Below are 16,562 nucleotides of genomic sequence, written 5' to 3'. Positions count from 1 at the left end.
TCTTCGAGCAATTGGTGGAGAAATGAGAGACAGAAAGAATAAGATTCAGCAACCCAATTGGTGTTATTGTGAATTACACAGAATACCGTGGGGCGTATTACTCTCAAAATACGCACACCGCAATTGTCTTGGCCCGAGGTGTTTTGGTAGTTCAATCAACACAGTTCCTTTCGCTCCTCTTTGATTCCTGTGCGTACAAAGCTACCGCTGTCCCCACCGTGCACAACGCAATATCCTATTTCTTCACCTTCCAAGTCGCATGCACTTCATTGTCAATTTCCTCGATCGTATCCCACTGCAGAGTGCTCCATACTTGAGGTTTCTCAAGCGCTGCAACGAAATGCTTAAGCGCCAAGGCCGTCTGAGCCGACCAGCGCTCCTTGCTGACCTTCCCAATACCAGCAGCCAGCGGTGCCATTAGAATCGTCTCAATTCTGTTATCGACATGAGAACGGTTGTGCCCCTCAATCTGGCACAACAAACTCCATACACACTCGTATACCACCTCGCGATCCCAATTCACATCCTCAGGCTCTCTCATCGTGGGACAAAGACCGACCCAGCTGCAGTTGTGATCGTTCTGTTTAAGATTCTCGGGGAACTCAACGAGGGTACATGAGCCTGGTGGGGCAAATCCCCGCCATTTGTCGTACAAAACGAGTTGAGCCGCACGAGTCAGCGCGTGGTAGTCCTTTCGGGGACTGAATGTCTGCGAGATAGCATGATCAAAGGCGCCGTCTAAACGGCCATAAGAGTTGGCGGGTGACACCACCAAATCGAATTTTACCGACGGGGGAAGGCTATTGAGGCGCTCGTTGACCGTGGTGATCTTAACTTTTCCCGGCGAGTAATCTGGCCACTGGGTTTGCAAAGCCTCATCAAACGCCGTGATGAATTCGGAATCCATGCAGAGGAGAATAATTTCGGGGATGTTGGACGTCATGTTGGTCTGTGGTTGCGATGAGTGGGGATGAATCCGGTCTTTGGAATGTGGGCGGAGATGCTTGAAGAAGGGGGTCGGAGTGTCCTTTTAAGCCGCCAAGGCATCGAGGGGCCGATAAATCAGATGGGTGGATCGGTTGCGCCGTCACAGTTACAAAACGACATGAGAGACGAGGTGGCACGATCCGAGCAGGAAGTAAATGAGGCTGCCTGCTAAGGCATGAAAGATGTACATTGGAAATAAAATTGTCATCCAACGCGCAGACGGGAAAGCGAATATGCAACGTTGAATTTAAATCATCTCAAACCGCCAATGCTATATTGCTATACGCAAGAATGAGGTATAAAGAAAAGAAAATCATCAGTCCATCCAATTCATCACGTCTCCTCGATGCCTAAATCTCTCTCCTTCTTTAATGTAGGCTCCTCTGCCGCATCATCATTTTGACCACGTGATGCAGCCCGCGCCAGCTCTTGCGACGACATATAACGGATCAAGCTCTCGCACAATCGGTCCAGAATCCAATCAGGTTCCGATTGGTGCGCCAGCATGGGGCTATCCGCACCGATCCAGTCCCAGTTCAAGGTGCCGAATACAGCCTCATCGACGCTAATGCTATTGCCGTCCGGAAGCGCAGCACGATCCGCGGACGAACCGGGCCGCGAATATGGATCGGTGAACTGGATAAGACGGGTGTATTCCACCCACTCCTCGTAGGTGTACCGCTTGTGCTTGCCTTCTCGTGCGTCGTTTGTGGTGCGGCGGATAGCAAAGGCAAGTTGCTGCGCGAGTTCAAAAGGAGAGGGGTTGGACTCGCGGGCAAGCTCTTCGATGGTTCGAAGTGGGTGCCCATCAGACGAGCGGTTACGTAGCGGCACAATTGGCTCCATCTTCTTAGTATTCGAGGCCGAAGACGGTCTCTCCTCTGTCGGAGCTGCCTCATCTACTTCCATGCCGACCTGAAATCCGCGCCTCAGCCGCTTTTTTTCCTGGTACTCTTGTACCCGCCGCTGGAGGGCGGGGAAATGGGAAAGAACGCCCTTGTATGCCGCTTGGCGGGGCATTACAAAGAAATCGCTGAATTTCTCACTGGAATGCTTGTAGCCCGCAACAATAGTGTCGCTCATTTGCGAGATGAGTATGGTCATAGTCGGGATCGCGATGAGAGACCACACGACGAAGAAAGGTCGGCCTGCGTTTGACTGCGGTGTAAAGTCACCGTAACCGATAGTAATCAGCGAGCAGAAGCAGAAGTACAAGCTTTCGAAATAAGTCATATCCTCCAGCTGCCAGAAAACGACGGCACCGCATGACCACACAATTCCGAATACGATGATACTGATGAACAGGTTGTTCCAGCGACGAAACCGCAGAGTTTCGTACTGGATCGCACGCATCGCGTCAAACCGATCTTTCTCCTCTCTCATAATGAGTAGTTTGGGCCGGTGACCAGACGCCAACGCAGTGAGGGTTCTGCGGATGGGTTGGTGTTTGTGATGCCGGTGTTGTGAGATGTTGGACCGTTCCCGGGTAAGCTTTGGAGTGGCAATACCCTTTCCTGGAAGTTCGCGACCACTTCGCAGCTGTTCGAACGTGATGGATCTGTCAAATGTGGACTGTCGTTTGTTCTCGATATGCTTGCGCACAACATTGTCGTAGTGAACTTCGCGGGCGAACTGGTGGATACTGCCAACCACCAGACCAAGCATGATAATGCCGATCACAGCATAGGGCCAGATCAGACCTCTTCCAACCGCAGTGTGGGCAGTGATATCGCCGAACCCTAGAGTCAAGACTGTGACGTCAGAAAAATAAAGCGCGTCGGCGAATGATATATCCAACAAGCTTTGAAATATTGCGGCGCCAATGAGAAGCCAAACAACAAATCCAGTCATTTGCAAAATGAGAGTACGCTGATCATCCGTGAGAAGAAAGTGCTGTGGGTACTTCCCCAGGAAGCAGCCAAGCATGTTGATCATCAGAAGAAATCCCAATATGTAGTAGAGAATGGCTGCAATAACCGCGCTCCAATATGCCTGGGAGTAGACATCGCTCGGCGGGATAGGTGGGCTGTAAATGGAAAGGGATGCGGTCAGGCCGCTCAACTATGGAAGGCGGTTGTTAGCAGAGGCAGGGACGACGTGGTCGAGATCGAGATGCTTCGTCACTTACTATCCCCGTAGCAATAAACCACAAAACAATAGTCACGGGCAGAGCTATTATATATCGAATGGTCTGAGTAAAATTCAAAAGCAAGAAAATATTGCCGACCACACCGCAGAAAAGCGATACCGCGTTCAGCGCAGTCACCCTCCAGGTCCCGTCCCGTCAGCTAGATGCCACACTTCCCAGACCCTTGCACGACTCACCAATGAGGGTCACCATAGCCCTCTTGAACCCAGTTCCCAGCTGGTCCCACGTCTCGAGAAATGATCTTGCTCCTCCACGGCATAACGAGCGCCACAATAGACATGACATTAGCCAGCGGTCCAGCGGTCGCAGCCACCAGTGGAATAGCAGTTGAGGCAATCCACCACGACTGAGGCTCATCGTCCTCTGGGGGCCTCATGTGAAACTGACTGCGAAACCGCTCCCATCGTGACGGTTTTGCAACAGCATGATTGGTGCGAATCTCCAGTGGGGGAAGTCCATTCTGCATGGCTCACGCGGCGACGCTATGTACAGGAGCCGGAACAAAGGGGAAGGTGTGAGAGACAGAGAGAGCCCCCAAAACCACCGAGACCTGAGATGAAAGGTTTGATGCGTGCGAGAACGGAACAATCCAAGCCTATCGCGGTGGAGGTGCTTAAGGCTTCATCCCTAGTCTCCCAGCGCGTACCCAGTACGCCGTAAATCGCAATGTCAGATGGGGGTGGAGAGGTCGCAGGGAGTTCGGGAATCGCTTTCGAGATCTGAAGTCAAGCTCTTATCGTTGCGGTACTGAATGGTCAGCATAAAGGGGAGTTTTCCGAGCGTACAAGTAAGGTACAAAATCTCATTGTTGATGCACCAGATGATGTCAACGAGCGTGTCTCAAACTTTGGCTTCGATCTACGGTCCCGTGACCGTTCCCCACCCTGCACCCATGGGTCATGCGGTGAATTGCAATGCGTTGTCAACATGAGAGGCAAATATCGCGAGATCGGAAGGAAGGTATTGGGGTCAATCCGAGCGTGCTACACTTCACGGTAGTAGCTGGGGCTAAGGCTGTGAGCCAGGGCCGTTAGAGTTTAAAGTTGTGTCTGTTGTGGGACCTCCAGCTGCCTATCTAATCAGGGCACGATCGGTGACCTTCTCGACTTGACCAGATTTGGGACTAGGAAGCATTTTATGATCTGGTCTCCGGTCGTAATCAGCTCTCCATTTACAAAGAAATCGGACTGGATCTGATCTGCACTGTTCCAATGCTGTGCAATTCGCGGTAACAGGCTCATTTGGACAAAGAATTTTGTACGTTGAAAAGGGGAATTAATTACACTAAAAAAGGACGCGCCCGCCAAATCCAATCCCGCCTCGCTAAAAATTCCTGAAGGTGCATGAGCTTTACCTTTGATTGTTCATATCAGTTCTTCCACTGAGTCGAGCCATCCAGTTCTGCCCTCATCATGCCCGGTCCCATTTCGGATGCGACGGTAGACCCAGGCAGTTCACGCAACCTCTGTCCATGGTATACGTCTTGAGCGTGTCCCAGGGAGGCTGGGGAAATCACGGAAGTGGGCGAAGCGGGCTTCTTTTCATCGTCATCTGCTAGCTCCGACATAGCTGGTGCTGGCTGCTCTGGAACTTTGGAAGAGCCAGCCTTTTTGCGCGGTCGCCAGCACAGGAAGAAGAACAGGATGCCCGCGATCGCAGCGGCAGCTAGCACACCAACAATGATTCCCGCAATTGCCCCTCCAGATAGCGAAGAGCCTTTGCTCGTCCTGTTGTCAGAACTTGCGGCGATCGGTGTAGTGGCAGGCGAGCTAGTGTTTGCGGCGGTAGACGTAGACGTGGCGACGGCTGATGTCTGTGTTGTACTCGTCATCGTCGATGTTGAGGCTGAGCTTGAGGTTGAGGTTGTTGATGTGGTGTTGGACGTGCTAGATGTAGTGTCGGTACCATTCGCTACAACTTCGTAGGAATGGATATATGATCCTGCCACATGGTTGCTCCAGGGCCATGACTTGCATGTATAACCGGCCGATGGGTCGGTGCAGTTATTGTTGTTGTAGAGATAGATGCAATAATTTCCACTTTGGGGGTCCCAGTCGAATATGTTCCCCTTGGGATTGTCCACCACCTTGCAAGACTGAATCACATCGCCGTGGTCGGTAAGGAAACCCCCTGAGGAGTTGGTCCAGCTGAAGACCCATGCTGCCGTTGCAGGGATATAGGCGAGGCAGAGCGGCAGCACAAGCAGTGACGAGGACACCATCTTGGATAAGCGAATAGCGCTCTGGTCACAATCAATGATATCAGAATTCTCACATAAAGTTTTCGAGTCCAAATTTTCAAGGGGCCCATCTGCTTTTAACTATGCCCCACGCACATCACCCCCAAGAAAAGCTCGTATCCTGGGGATATTAGTCGCATAATTAGTTGCATGAGCCAAGCCTTGAAGACGGCACATTCTCGGGTGGTCGGATTCTGGCTATGGCCCCGTCCAATGGTACCTCAGGAAAGGAAGGGCGTATGTCTGGGCGCCAGATGTTCAGGGCACGCGAAAGGGCGGGCAATTCCCCTAGGGGCCCACCGAGGCTGAAGAACACGAGGTGATCGGCAGGCTACGACTCTGTCCAGCAACATCCCCCGAACAACTTCAAACCCCGTGCAGCATCTTGGACCTGGTCCTGTCGCTCGGAGCCGTGATCTATCCTTCAGGCGGCGATCGATGATCGTCGGAATGACTGCATCTGAGTTCTGGCGATGCGACTGAGATTGGGTCAATCGACGCTGGGCCTGGAAAGGTGCACCGTGACTGATGAATTACGCCGTGGACGGGTTCAGGCCAAAAGCCGGGACTGCATATGTGGCGCCAGAAGATTACCATTGCAACCCCACGTATGGTTTTCCTCCTGGCCACTTGAAGGCTAATTTTTAAGGTCGGAAATCAGGCATCACATGCATACTCCACCCCTTTTCAGCATGTTTGCCAGCCCCGATCGTCTCGACATTAAGGACCAATAAGAACGGTCCCCACTTAAGAATCCTCACAGCATGCTTCCAGCCACTAGCCTTTAAAAAAAAAATAGCCGGCAGTTGACCCCGTAGTTGAACGGTTCAACATCAGCTTTTGACGAGAGTCACATTGTCCGGATGCTTAAAATATGGGTCAGCACACTTGTTCCAGCGCCACATTTTCGGCTTAAGAATTCCGACCTACCAAAGAAGCTTTGGCCAGAAGCAGTCCATACGGCCGTCTATCCGATCAACCGGGCACCGACGACCCCGCAGAACGGTCAACAAATTATCCCATGGATCGAAACCATGCAGAATCAAAACAATCAGGATCAAAATCTAGGCCTAAGTCCTCTCGAATCTCCGAGTATATGGCTGCAGAGCGTATGTGCGCCGTCAGGGAATTCCACAGAACGATAAGATGCGCCGCGCGTAGAGATAGGGTATCTGGTCGGATACGCTGCATCGAACATCTAGAGAGTATGGTTCCCGTATCTTGACACCGTCAAAGAGGTGAAGGATGTCGTATTCGATGAGAACATACGATTTGACCCGAGAGAACTGGAGAAACCACCGCTAGCAGATGTTCCAGGAAGAGCTGCTATTGTGAGGTTCTATTATCTCTGCGCGCGGTGCCATCTTATCTTTTTGTGGGATTCCCTCACGGCGCGAGCATATGCCCGGAGATTCGAGAGGTTTCGGCGCAGGCTTTGATCCTGATTGTTTTGATTCTGCATGGTTTCGATCCATGGGATAATTTGTTGACCGTTTTATAGTGTTGTAGGCATCCGGTTAATCAAATAGCTGTACGGACTGCTTTGGCCACAGCTTCTTCGGAAGGCCTGAATCGATGGTCAGAGCTCTTGCGATGGCGATGATAATACCTCCTGCTCTCTCGATAAAGCCATTCTGTTCAGGCGTTCCAACGACGCTGAACTCTGCTAAGATACCCTCTTCCGCGCAGTGATCCTTGATAGCCCTGCCTAGTGTCTGTTTTTTAGCTGATTTCCACAGACCGCGATGCATTTGTGGATAGCCTCGCCACATCCGCTCTTCTTCTTATGCGACTGAACCATATGAAGATGAATACCTTCAACAGGCGAGTGTCTCGACCCGTCGGTCGGACATGCGCCCACGTCTTCGGTGCCAAATCTGAGGGGTGGGACGGATACAAGAGGGTTTTGCAGACTAAAGTGTTGGAACGGCAGTCGGGGCTATCGCTGTCACCGTCGGAGTAGGCTGACCGTCCTGGTAGTGTTCTAGGAAACATAGTCCGTACTGTTTAGTGCACGCTGCGACAGGTTTAGCCTGCTTGGTAACAGCTGGAGGGATAAGCTAGATCGCCCAGATCCTAACCTTCACCAAGCGTCGGGATAACAAACTAAGACAGCTGTCTCTGACGTTCAATATTTTTCTCCGCGATATTTTCTCCGCGAAGTTTGACGAAAGCGGGTATATCGAGCGTCTGTGCTTCTCGATGGTCCATGAAAATGCGGGATGGACGGGGGCCGCTTGGTCCGGGCGCATGAGGTTCGAGGACACGTGCCTGCATGAACAACCCAGTGGGAGAGACATAGAGCCGCCTGTACTGAACCGATCCCTACTCGCTGCTCCCCATCCTTTGTTTATTCCTCTATGAAAATTCCGACCCGTCGGAGATCAGCCGATGTCCGTGATGAGCGGGGAAGAGACCAGGAGTAGAGAAAGGCGACAATCGCGACACCGGCGGCAAGCCCGGTCAGACCCGACGATCCAAGCCCCTCCGAAACAGGCAAGGAGCTTGGCTGCATGCTGCAGGCAAGCTCAAACGCCCACTGGCCAACTTGCACAAACGAATCGCCTATATCGGACCCCACCGGACATGGAAAACATGGAAAACATGGAAAACATGGCAAGCACGAGAATTGCAAGCACAAAATTGTTGGGATCCTGGCACCTTCACATGCAAAGGATGCCTCCGAAGTGGGGCAGAAACGGGGCCCACGGAGAACGAAGGGAGGATTTATGGAGCAGCATTTATGGAGCACGCTGGGCAGCAGACCGCGGGGACGAGGACGGGGACGGGGACGGGGACGGGGACTGCTCCTGTGGCAGTGCATTTGGAACCGGTGTAAAGGCATCGCAAGGGCGTTCGTACACATGGCACTGCCATCAGTCCGCACGGCGGACGATCTGCCTGTAGGGCCGGGGGGAAATGGGTGAGTTCCGGCAAGATCATTGGTTCCGATAAGTAGGTTAGCTCTGGAAAATTCCAAGGTTTCGCGGGCGAGGCGGTCAACAGTCTAGTCTTATTGGTGTTGTCTCCGTCATAGGTCTGGATTAATCTACGGAATGTTGAGAAAGGGTGGGTAGGATAGGGCATGGTCGAACATCTGAGCGGCCCTGGCCGTTTGCCCCGTCCCTGCTTTGGGATCTAGCTCCGTCCTACGACTCTGGTCACTCTGTCTTTTCCTAGAAGTTCTTCGGCCACTTGTACTCCGTACTCCTTCCTTGACCACCTTGACCAGCACCAGGGAGCTTGCGGTGCCCCCAATGACCAGATCCTTCCCACTCTGGTAGCCCACGACAAAGCCGATCCCAATCCGACGGCGTCATATTTGCTTTTGGCAGACGTCGTCCGCGACCGTCGCCATTCCAACTTCCTCGTTGCCCCTCTTTTAACCGTGACACGACACACTGCCAAAATATGCCCATTATCGACACAACCAAAGACCTGCCGACGCTGTTTCAGCAACAGGCGCAGGCGACGCCTGATGCCATCGCCCTGGAAGATGACGCCATTACATACACCTATCAGCAGCTCGATCGCGAGGTCGAAGCGCTCGCTAGTCGGCTGCGTCTGTATGGCGTCAGCCGGGACTCGCTCGTCGGAGTGCTCCTGCCTCGCAGCGCGAACTACGTGATTGCGTGTCTGGCTGCGCTGCGCGCGGGCGGTGCCTTTCTCGTGCTGGAGTTGGCCTATCCGGCGGGCCTGCTGGCGGACGTCATTAGCGATGCCAACCCCGCCGTGGTGATCACCCACCAGAGCGAGGCGGAGAAGGTGAAGGCCCACTGTCCGCTGATCGCCCTGGACCTGCCCGCGGCCACAATCAACGGTCATACCAAAGAGCCGGCTTCGGGGCCGGCCGAGGATGATCTGGATCGGCTAGCCTTTGTCTCGTATTCGTCGGGCACGACGGGCAAACCCAAGGGGATTGCCAACCCGCACCGTGCCCCCGTGCTCTCCTATGACCTGCGATTTGGTGTGCAGGATCTCCAGCCCGGAGACCGAGTGGCGTGCAATGTATTTTTCATTTGGGAGATGCTGCGTCCGCTGCTGCGCGGTGCTACCGTCGTGGCGGTGCCCGACGATGCCAGCTATGACCCGGCCGCGCTAGTGGACCTTCTGGCCTCCAAGGGGATCACAGAAACACTCATGACACCGACCCTGTTGGCAACGGTGCTCTCGCGATACCCACAAATTGCAACGCGCCTGCCTGCGCTGCGCACCCTCTGGCTGAACGGTGAGGTGGTGACGACCGACCTGGCCCGCAAGGCGATCAAAGCCCTGCCCCATACCCGCCTCCTCAACTGCTATAGTGCCTGCGAGACCCATGAGATTGCGTGCGGTGATATTCGGGATGTGATGGACCCTGATTCTCTCTACTGCCCAGTTGGTGCGCCTCTCGACCCGGCACACACCTACATTTTGGACCAGAGTGGACAGGAGGTCGCGGCCGGGTTGGCGGGAGAACTCTTCATTGGTGGAGACCTGCTGGCGCGGGAATACCTCAATCTGCCAGATACCACGGCCAAGGCGTTCTTGCCGGACAAGTTTGATCCAACGCCAGGCGCGCGGATGTATCGAACGGGCGATCTGGCGAGGAAGTTGCCTTCGGGGCTGCTGGAAATCACAGGTCGTGTGGGCGCGATGATCAAGCTCCGTGGCTATTCGGTGGTCCCGGCCAAAGTGGAGAGGGACATCTGCCAGTATTTGGCAGTGGGTCAGTGTGCCGTGATAGCTCACGGCGAGGGTCTGGAGCGGCAGTTGGTTGCATACATGGTGGCCGATCAGGAGGCTGGAGAGCGGCCGGCGGTGGAGATCAACGAGACGGGACACAGTCCAGCCGCTCGTCGGATCCTCGAGCCGCACCTGGCTCACTATATGATTCCCGCGTTGTGGGTGGAGCTGAATGAGTTGCCCACAAGTGAAGTGTCCGGCAAAGTCGATCTCAAGCGTCTCCCTCCGCCTCGCAGCGCCAGCCCCAGCGGCAGCGACCTGACGACCGACCAGGATCCGATTGGCATCAGCGACATTGCCACAATCTGGGCTAATGTCCTGAAAACCTCCAAGGCCCTTCTCAAGCCAGAGGATAACTTCTTTGATTTGGGTGGCCACTCTCTATCCCTAGCCGATCTGGCCTCAAAACTCTCCCGGCATTTTGGCTTCCGCGTTCCGATTCCCCGTCTGGCAAACAACACGACTCTCGCCGCTCATTTGGAGACGGTGCGCGCTGTCAGGGATGGGCACACGGCTGCAGTCCAAGCAGACCTACCCGCCGTCCTCCTCGCTGATTCGACTCTGGAGGACGAGATCAAGCCTCCTTCAAATACTTCTATCACTTCTATCGCCGACGCGAATACGGTGCTCTTGACCGGTGCGACCGGCTTCTTGGGTGCATTCCTGCTGAGCGATCTGCTGGACAGCACCTCGGCGAAGATTATTTGTCTTGTGCGGTTCAATGATCCCGAAGATGACGACCAAGCTGGAGGGGTGGCCCGTATCCGCCGGAATCTGCTGGACCTCGGACTCTGGCGCGACACGTTGATGGAGCGTGTTGAGATCCTGCCTGGTAACCTGTCTCGGCCTCGCTTTGGACTGTCCCCCGAGGCATTTGATGAGCTTGCGGCTCGTGTCCAAGTCATTGTCCATGCTGCTGCCACCGTCAATTTGGTGTACCCTTATGCTGCTCTGCGCGGAGTCAACATTGGTGGAACTCGAGAGATTCTTCGCCTGGCATCCAAGGGCGGCGCTACCGTGCAATACGTGTCCACCAACGGAGTCCTGCCGCCATCTGGAGAGAAAGGTTGGCCGGAGCCTACCATGCTGGATGTGAATGATGTTCCTACGAAGCTGCTGGATGGCTATGGCCAGACCAAGTGGGTGGCCGAGCAGCTCGTCCTAAAGGCTGGTCAGCGCGGCCTTCCGGTCAAGATCCACCGCTGTGGTACAATCAGCGGCCACAGTATCACCGGCTCTGCCAATGCATGGGATCTGCTGACTGCCCTGCTGGTAGAGTCTATCCGCCTGGGCTACGCTCCGGAAGTCGAGGGCTGGCGTGCGGAAATGACTCCGGTGGACTTTGTTAGTAAATCCATCATCCATCTGGCCACACAGACCATGGCAGATCAGACCATCTTCCATCTCGGTGACCCCAATCCGGTCAACACCCGGTCCGTCTTTGAAAACCTGCATGAGCTCGGCTATCCAACGCAACATCTTCCATGGGATGAGTGGGTGACACTGTGGTACGAGAAGCGAGGCTCGACCAAGGGTGGGGATGGTGCCTTCACCGTCGACATTCTGCGCAGTGGTATGCCGACGGTGGAGTTCCTTCGTGGCATCGTCGTTCTGGATAACTCGCTGACCCGGCCTTTCCGAGCGGTCGTGGAGCGACCGAAGGTGGACAGTCTGCTGTTGGAGACCTATACCCGGCACTGGTTTGCCCGTGGATGGCTTCCCCGAGCTCCATCTCGCCAACATGCCCTCAATCGCACTTCGCAGCTCAACAAAAAAGGCCCGCTAAGCGGCCAGGTGGCTGTTATCACCGGTGCATCTTCCGGCATCGGTGCGGCCGTAGCCGAGGCCCTGGCTAAACAGGGCTGCTCGGTGGCTCTGGGTGCCCGTCGCCTCGACGCGTTGAAGTCTGTCCAGCGCAAGGTCGAATCCCACGGCGTCAGATGCATCATCCGCTCAACGGATGTCACAAACAAGGCCCAGGCCGAAGCCCTCGTCCAGGCCGCCAACGACGAGCTCGGTCCAGTGGACATCCTCGTCGCCTGCGCCGGCGTCATGTACTTCACCATGATGGCCAACACCCAGACAGACGAGTGGGAGCGCACCGTCGACGTCAACTGCAAGGGCCTGCTGAACGCCCTTTCTTCCACCATTCCCGGCATGCTCTCTCGCAGCCGCGGCCACATTGTGGCTATCTCCTCCGACGCCGGCCGCAAGGTTTTCCCCGGCCTGGGTGTCTACTCCGCCAGCAAGTTCTTCGTCGAAGCCACGCTGCAGGCTCTGCGCCTCGAGACTGCCGGCACCGGCTTGCGGGTTACCAGTATCCAGCCGGGCAATACGTCCACGCCGTTGCTTGGCATGTCAACGGATGCCGAAGCCGTCAAGAAATACGGAGAGCCCTCTGGCGCAAAGATTCTTGAGCCCTCGGATGTGGCGAATTCGATTGTGCATGCGCTGTGTCAGCCGGATTACGTGTCTGTCAATGAGATTCTGGTTGAGCCGCGCGATGAGCCTATTTGATGCAGTTTCCGACCACCTGACGAGCGATTTCACGGATTTGAATCTAGCTGGATCTTGGTTGAACTACCGTTTTTTTTGGCTGGAAAGCAACCATGGTACAAGATATAGATTTGATTAGCTTTTACCATACTTGGAAGAACATGATAAACAAGCATCCCATCATCCTATCAAATATAGTCCAGCCATGTACACAGAACATCTCAACGTATTAGCATCTCGGCCACTCATCGCCAGCATTCTAGAAACATCACTGCAGCGTCAGCATGATAAGCACAGTCATCACCCCCACCTTGCCCCTCCCCCCCCTCGTATCTCCTCTTCCATGCTCTCGATCCCCCCTCCTCGGGTCCAGTTCCCCGTAAGCACGCACATTAGCTTCCCACCTAACCCCGCCGTACCCACTACCGCACACCACCCACTTCAACGCCCATCCCTGATAGGACCGCCACCTGCCCTCCCACCTGCAGCCGAGCCATATAAAGTTCACCCTCACACCGGGTCGTCGCCTGCAGCGGAACACCTGTTAACGGCCGACCAGTAGCAGGCCCTGTCACCTGCAGCCCAGGGCACGCCTGGGTCTGACGGCGGTTGTGTGACATCAGCCTGTGCCGTTGTGGACGCAGTACCTGCTTTCCGCCGTCAAGCAGACGTAGGTACTGTGCAGGGAAGCGCTGCATGCGTAGCGTGGGTGCTTACGGCACAAAGTTAGGGTTGCGGCGTAGTCTTGGCTGGTTGAGAGAATTACTATTGATGGGAGGTGGATAAGCCCGTCGGATGGATGGGGCCTACCGGGGGATACGAGATACTACACGTGGAAATAGGGTACAAAGAGGGGGGGAAAATGGATGGCGAGGAAGTCCCCAGGTATTGTAATGTAAATGATATCATGGCTTTTGGATTAAACGAGTGATTATTGCGGCCTGCTCTATGTGATGGGCGGAGTAAGCTGCGGAGGTCGTGGTTCTATGTACAGCCGTGTTCCTCCGACCTCAACGAACAAGAGGGTCGCTAGCTGGGTGGTGGTGCCAGGAAGCGGCGGAACAAGAGAAGAGAAGAAGAGAACAAAAAAATCAAACCACAAGACAAAAGGAAAAGGGGAGACAAAAGAAATAAAGAATCCAATAGCCCGATAGCAATAGCAGTAGCAATAGCAATAGCAATAGCAAAAGCAAAAGCAAAAGCAAAAGCAAAATGAGGAATCGCGAAATGGTATCACCGAAGACAGAATGACACAAACTTCAACGACAGCAGGAAACAGACTGCATAACACGCAGCGTATCAGTGCGGATAACGCCGTGTCGGGAAAAACAAGACGCCGCCCCTTGACGAAACGAAATGGCAGCAATAGAAAGAGGCGCCGAAACCATGAAGCTTTTGGGGGATATCACCCCCCGACCGGGGGGCGAAGGAGCTGCCGATTGGTGGAAAGAAGCAGAACGCAGCAAAAACAGAGCGGCGTTAACGAGAAAAGCTAGCCGATGCCACACCCCACGCGATGCAAATGCAATTCAACCAGAGTGTCCAATGCTCGCCAGAGAACAGAACAGATAAGGAAAAGGACCAAGAGAAGATAAACCCCAAGTCTCTTGCCAGGATCGAATTTTCTCGTTTGCGGTTTCGGAAGGGGGATGATAAAAGTCCATAGCATTCCCCCCCCGTATTTTTTTGTTTGCTGTTTTTATAGTAGTATGTGGTAGGTTCACCCACCATCTATTTCGCCGAGGGCCGGCGCAGAATGTCCTCGCAGTTGGCGTCGAAACGCATATTCCACAGCCGGATACTATTCATCAGCTTCTCTGTATTCTCGAGCTCGCGGTCGCGGCCGAAGATCGAGTCGACAAACTCGCAGCCCGCATTGCGGCCCATGGACACGGGCCCCTTGCCACTTTCCCGCTTTGCTGCCTTCCACATAAACATCTCACACGCCTTGAGCAGCTTCTTGAACCGGTTCCAGAGACGATCGCCGCTCTCGAGGAAGTCTTCCACGACATCTTGCGCCTCGGGTCGCTGGATCCGCGGGAGACACTCGTCGGCGCGCTTGACTTTACCGGCGAGCTTGATCAGCAGCAGCCACAGGTCGCCGGCCACATCGGCCATGGGAGTGGATGCGCCGTGGTGGAAGACCGTCCAGTCGTAGATCCACTTGCCGAGCGAGTTGGCGTCAAATACGCTGCCGAGGAGAATGATGGGCGCTTCTGTTGGATCCCAGTTTTTGGTCGAGTAGCCAGGCGGGATGCCGGCGCGCTCGGCATCCTCTTCGGTGGCGGTGGGTGGCGGCTTTGAAGACGGGGGTGCTGGCTTGGGCTTGGATGGGGTGCGGGTGGAGGTGGACTGGCGGCGCGCATGGGAGCGGCGAGCTGATTCGATGTCCTCGTGGTTAGGAGCCTGGGTGAAATAGAAGTGAGAATCAGCGGCTGACGATTTGCGGTAAGAGGTCGACGCAGTCCGACGATGCTGGCCTGGGCCATCTCGCTTGGGCATCGAGGTTGGTGCGGCTGCGGGAGGACGGCCATGGCGGCTCGGGCGAGGCTGGGATTGGGGCTGGGGCTGGTGCGGCTGCGACTGCCACTGCCACTGCGACTGCTTCTGGTGGGAGGCGTGGCGCGGAATATCGAATGCATCGTCAACCACATCGGTGAAGATGGGCTGTTGCTGCGATTGCGACGGGTGGAAACCAAATGTGAAGCCGATGCCGGTGCCGAGGCCATCCCCCGCAGGATGTCCAGTCGTACGGGTGCGACGGTGCTTGGGTCCCGCAAAAGAAGCACTTACATGATCGTGCTTGCGCGATGGGATACCATAGTCTGGCGTCGCCTCGTAGTAGGACTGCGGGAAGGCCGAGTACCAGCCGGGCTCCTTGGAGGTGGCCGTGTAGCTGGCCTTGCGGGTGTGTCGTCGCGAGGTCCCTCGCGGCGAGGAGTAGGCGTTGGCGTACTGTGAGGCGTATTGGGCGTAGTGAGGCGATGTTGGCGGGGACTGTGTGTAGTCGTAGGCCGCCCACCCCTGGGGGTGGACTGGAATAGTGATACATTATCGATATCGAACGAGCATGAGCGACTGTGCAAAAGTAGCCGTATATAGCGAGGTATTGGGCGGGCTGTCTTGTTTTGCCGCTGGTCGGTTCGAGCTAGGAGGTGGCGAGTATGACGAGAGGCCAGGCGAGTAGTAGTCAAAAGAGATGAACCCCAAATGAGACCGAACCCAAATGAATGGTGAAAAAAAAGACAGCGAAGAAAATCAAGCGCAAAAAGAACAGCAGAAACAGAAACCAATTAACCCGAATATATTATACAGGATATCGTGCGCAAAGAGCAAAACGACGCCGGATGTGAACACAGGTCCCAAAAGGTTGAGTAGGACCGTCACCGTGGCACGGTTTCCGATCGGAGAGAGGAGGAGGGTTGAAGCTGAATGTGCTGAGAGTGCATTTGAACGTTGTTCGGTCTGGACCGGACGACAAAGGGGGCTTTGGAGGACGAGGCTGGTGGGAAGCCTGGTGAAGATAGGATCTTGAGATCCAGGGGTTTGGACGATGGACTCCGACAAGGCCGAGTCCCAGCAAGTTGAGACTTCCCGGTTGTGGGGGAAGAGAAAGAGTGGTAGTCGAGAGGAACCCAAAGATTTTGGGGGGAGAATAATGTGTGTTTGTGGATTCGGGAGGAGAAGTGGAGATGGAAAAATTTCCAAGGGAGAGTGAAATGGATCCGAGCAGGTCGGCGTGTGCTCCCTTTGGGGGCTTTTTGGGGACTGTTGGTCCTTTGGGTGCCTGTTCGTGCACGCCCTGCGCCAATCAGCGTGCCCTTGCCTGCCGGGGCTGTGCGCGTTGGCGTCGCTACGTGTGGCGATAGTGGATGTTACTTACGCGTATCCGGATTTCCTGAAATACCCAATCTCGCGTAGATTGATATTAGAGCTATCTACGTACAACACGGCTGAGTCGATAGA

The 16,562-nt window shown here is 54.8% G+C and overlaps 5 protein-coding genes across 5 annotated transcripts; 1 reads left to right on the top strand and 4 right to left on the bottom strand.

The window, feature by feature from the left end:
• Positions 1–235: 235 nt before the first annotated feature.
• N7482_007144 (uncharacterized protein) lies at positions 236–943 on the bottom strand (the record flags this gene model as incomplete). The annotated part of the gene is made up of 1 exon (XM_056689269.1): positions 236–943. The coding sequence occupies one exon, from the start codon at positions 941–943 to the stop codon at positions 236–238; it is 708 nt and encodes a 235-aa protein (XP_056541698.1).
• Positions 944–1,320: 377 nt separating this feature from the next.
• Positions 1,321–3,602, bottom strand: N7482_007143 (uncharacterized protein; the record flags this gene model as incomplete). Its single annotated transcript, XM_056689268.1, has 3 exons — positions 1,321–3,048; positions 3,116–3,254; positions 3,313–3,602. 3 exons carry the CDS (start codon positions 3,600–3,602, stop codon positions 1,321–1,323), a joined length of 2,157 nt encoding a protein of 718 aa, XP_056541697.1.
• A 903-nt stretch (positions 3,603–4,505) lies between these two features.
• On the bottom strand, positions 4,506–5,357 carry N7482_007142 (uncharacterized protein; the record flags this gene model as incomplete). Its single annotated transcript, XM_056689267.1, has 1 exon — positions 4,506–5,357. One exon carries the CDS (start codon positions 5,355–5,357, stop codon positions 4,506–4,508), a length of 852 nt encoding a protein of 283 aa, XP_056541696.1.
• Positions 5,358–8,786: 3,429 nt separating this feature from the next.
• N7482_007141 (non-ribosomal peptide synthetase) lies at positions 8,787–12,617 on the top strand (the record flags this gene model as incomplete). Its single annotated transcript, XM_056689266.1, has 1 exon — positions 8,787–12,617. One exon carries the CDS (start codon positions 8,787–8,789, stop codon positions 12,615–12,617), a length of 3,831 nt encoding a protein of 1,276 aa, XP_056541695.1.
• A 1,710-nt stretch (positions 12,618–14,327) lies between these two features.
• Positions 14,328–15,668, bottom strand: N7482_007140 (uncharacterized protein; the record flags this gene model as incomplete). The annotated part of the gene is made up of 2 exons (XM_056689265.1): positions 14,328–15,620; positions 15,663–15,668. The coding sequence occupies 2 exons, from the start codon at positions 15,666–15,668 to the stop codon at positions 14,328–14,330; spliced, it is 1,299 nt and encodes a 432-aa protein (XP_056541694.1).
• Positions 15,669–16,562: the final 894 nt, after the last annotated feature.

The sequence above is a fragment of the Penicillium canariense genome, assembly GCF_028826845.1.
Source record: "Penicillium canariense strain IBT 26290 chromosome Unknown utg000004l_segment0_segment0, whole genome shotgun sequence".
Classification (NCBI taxonomy): Eukaryota; Fungi; Ascomycota; class Eurotiomycetes; order Eurotiales; family Aspergillaceae; genus Penicillium; species Penicillium canariense.
The sequence above is the reverse complement of the archived record's forward strand: the minus strand, read 5'-3'. Positions and strand labels throughout refer to the sequence as shown.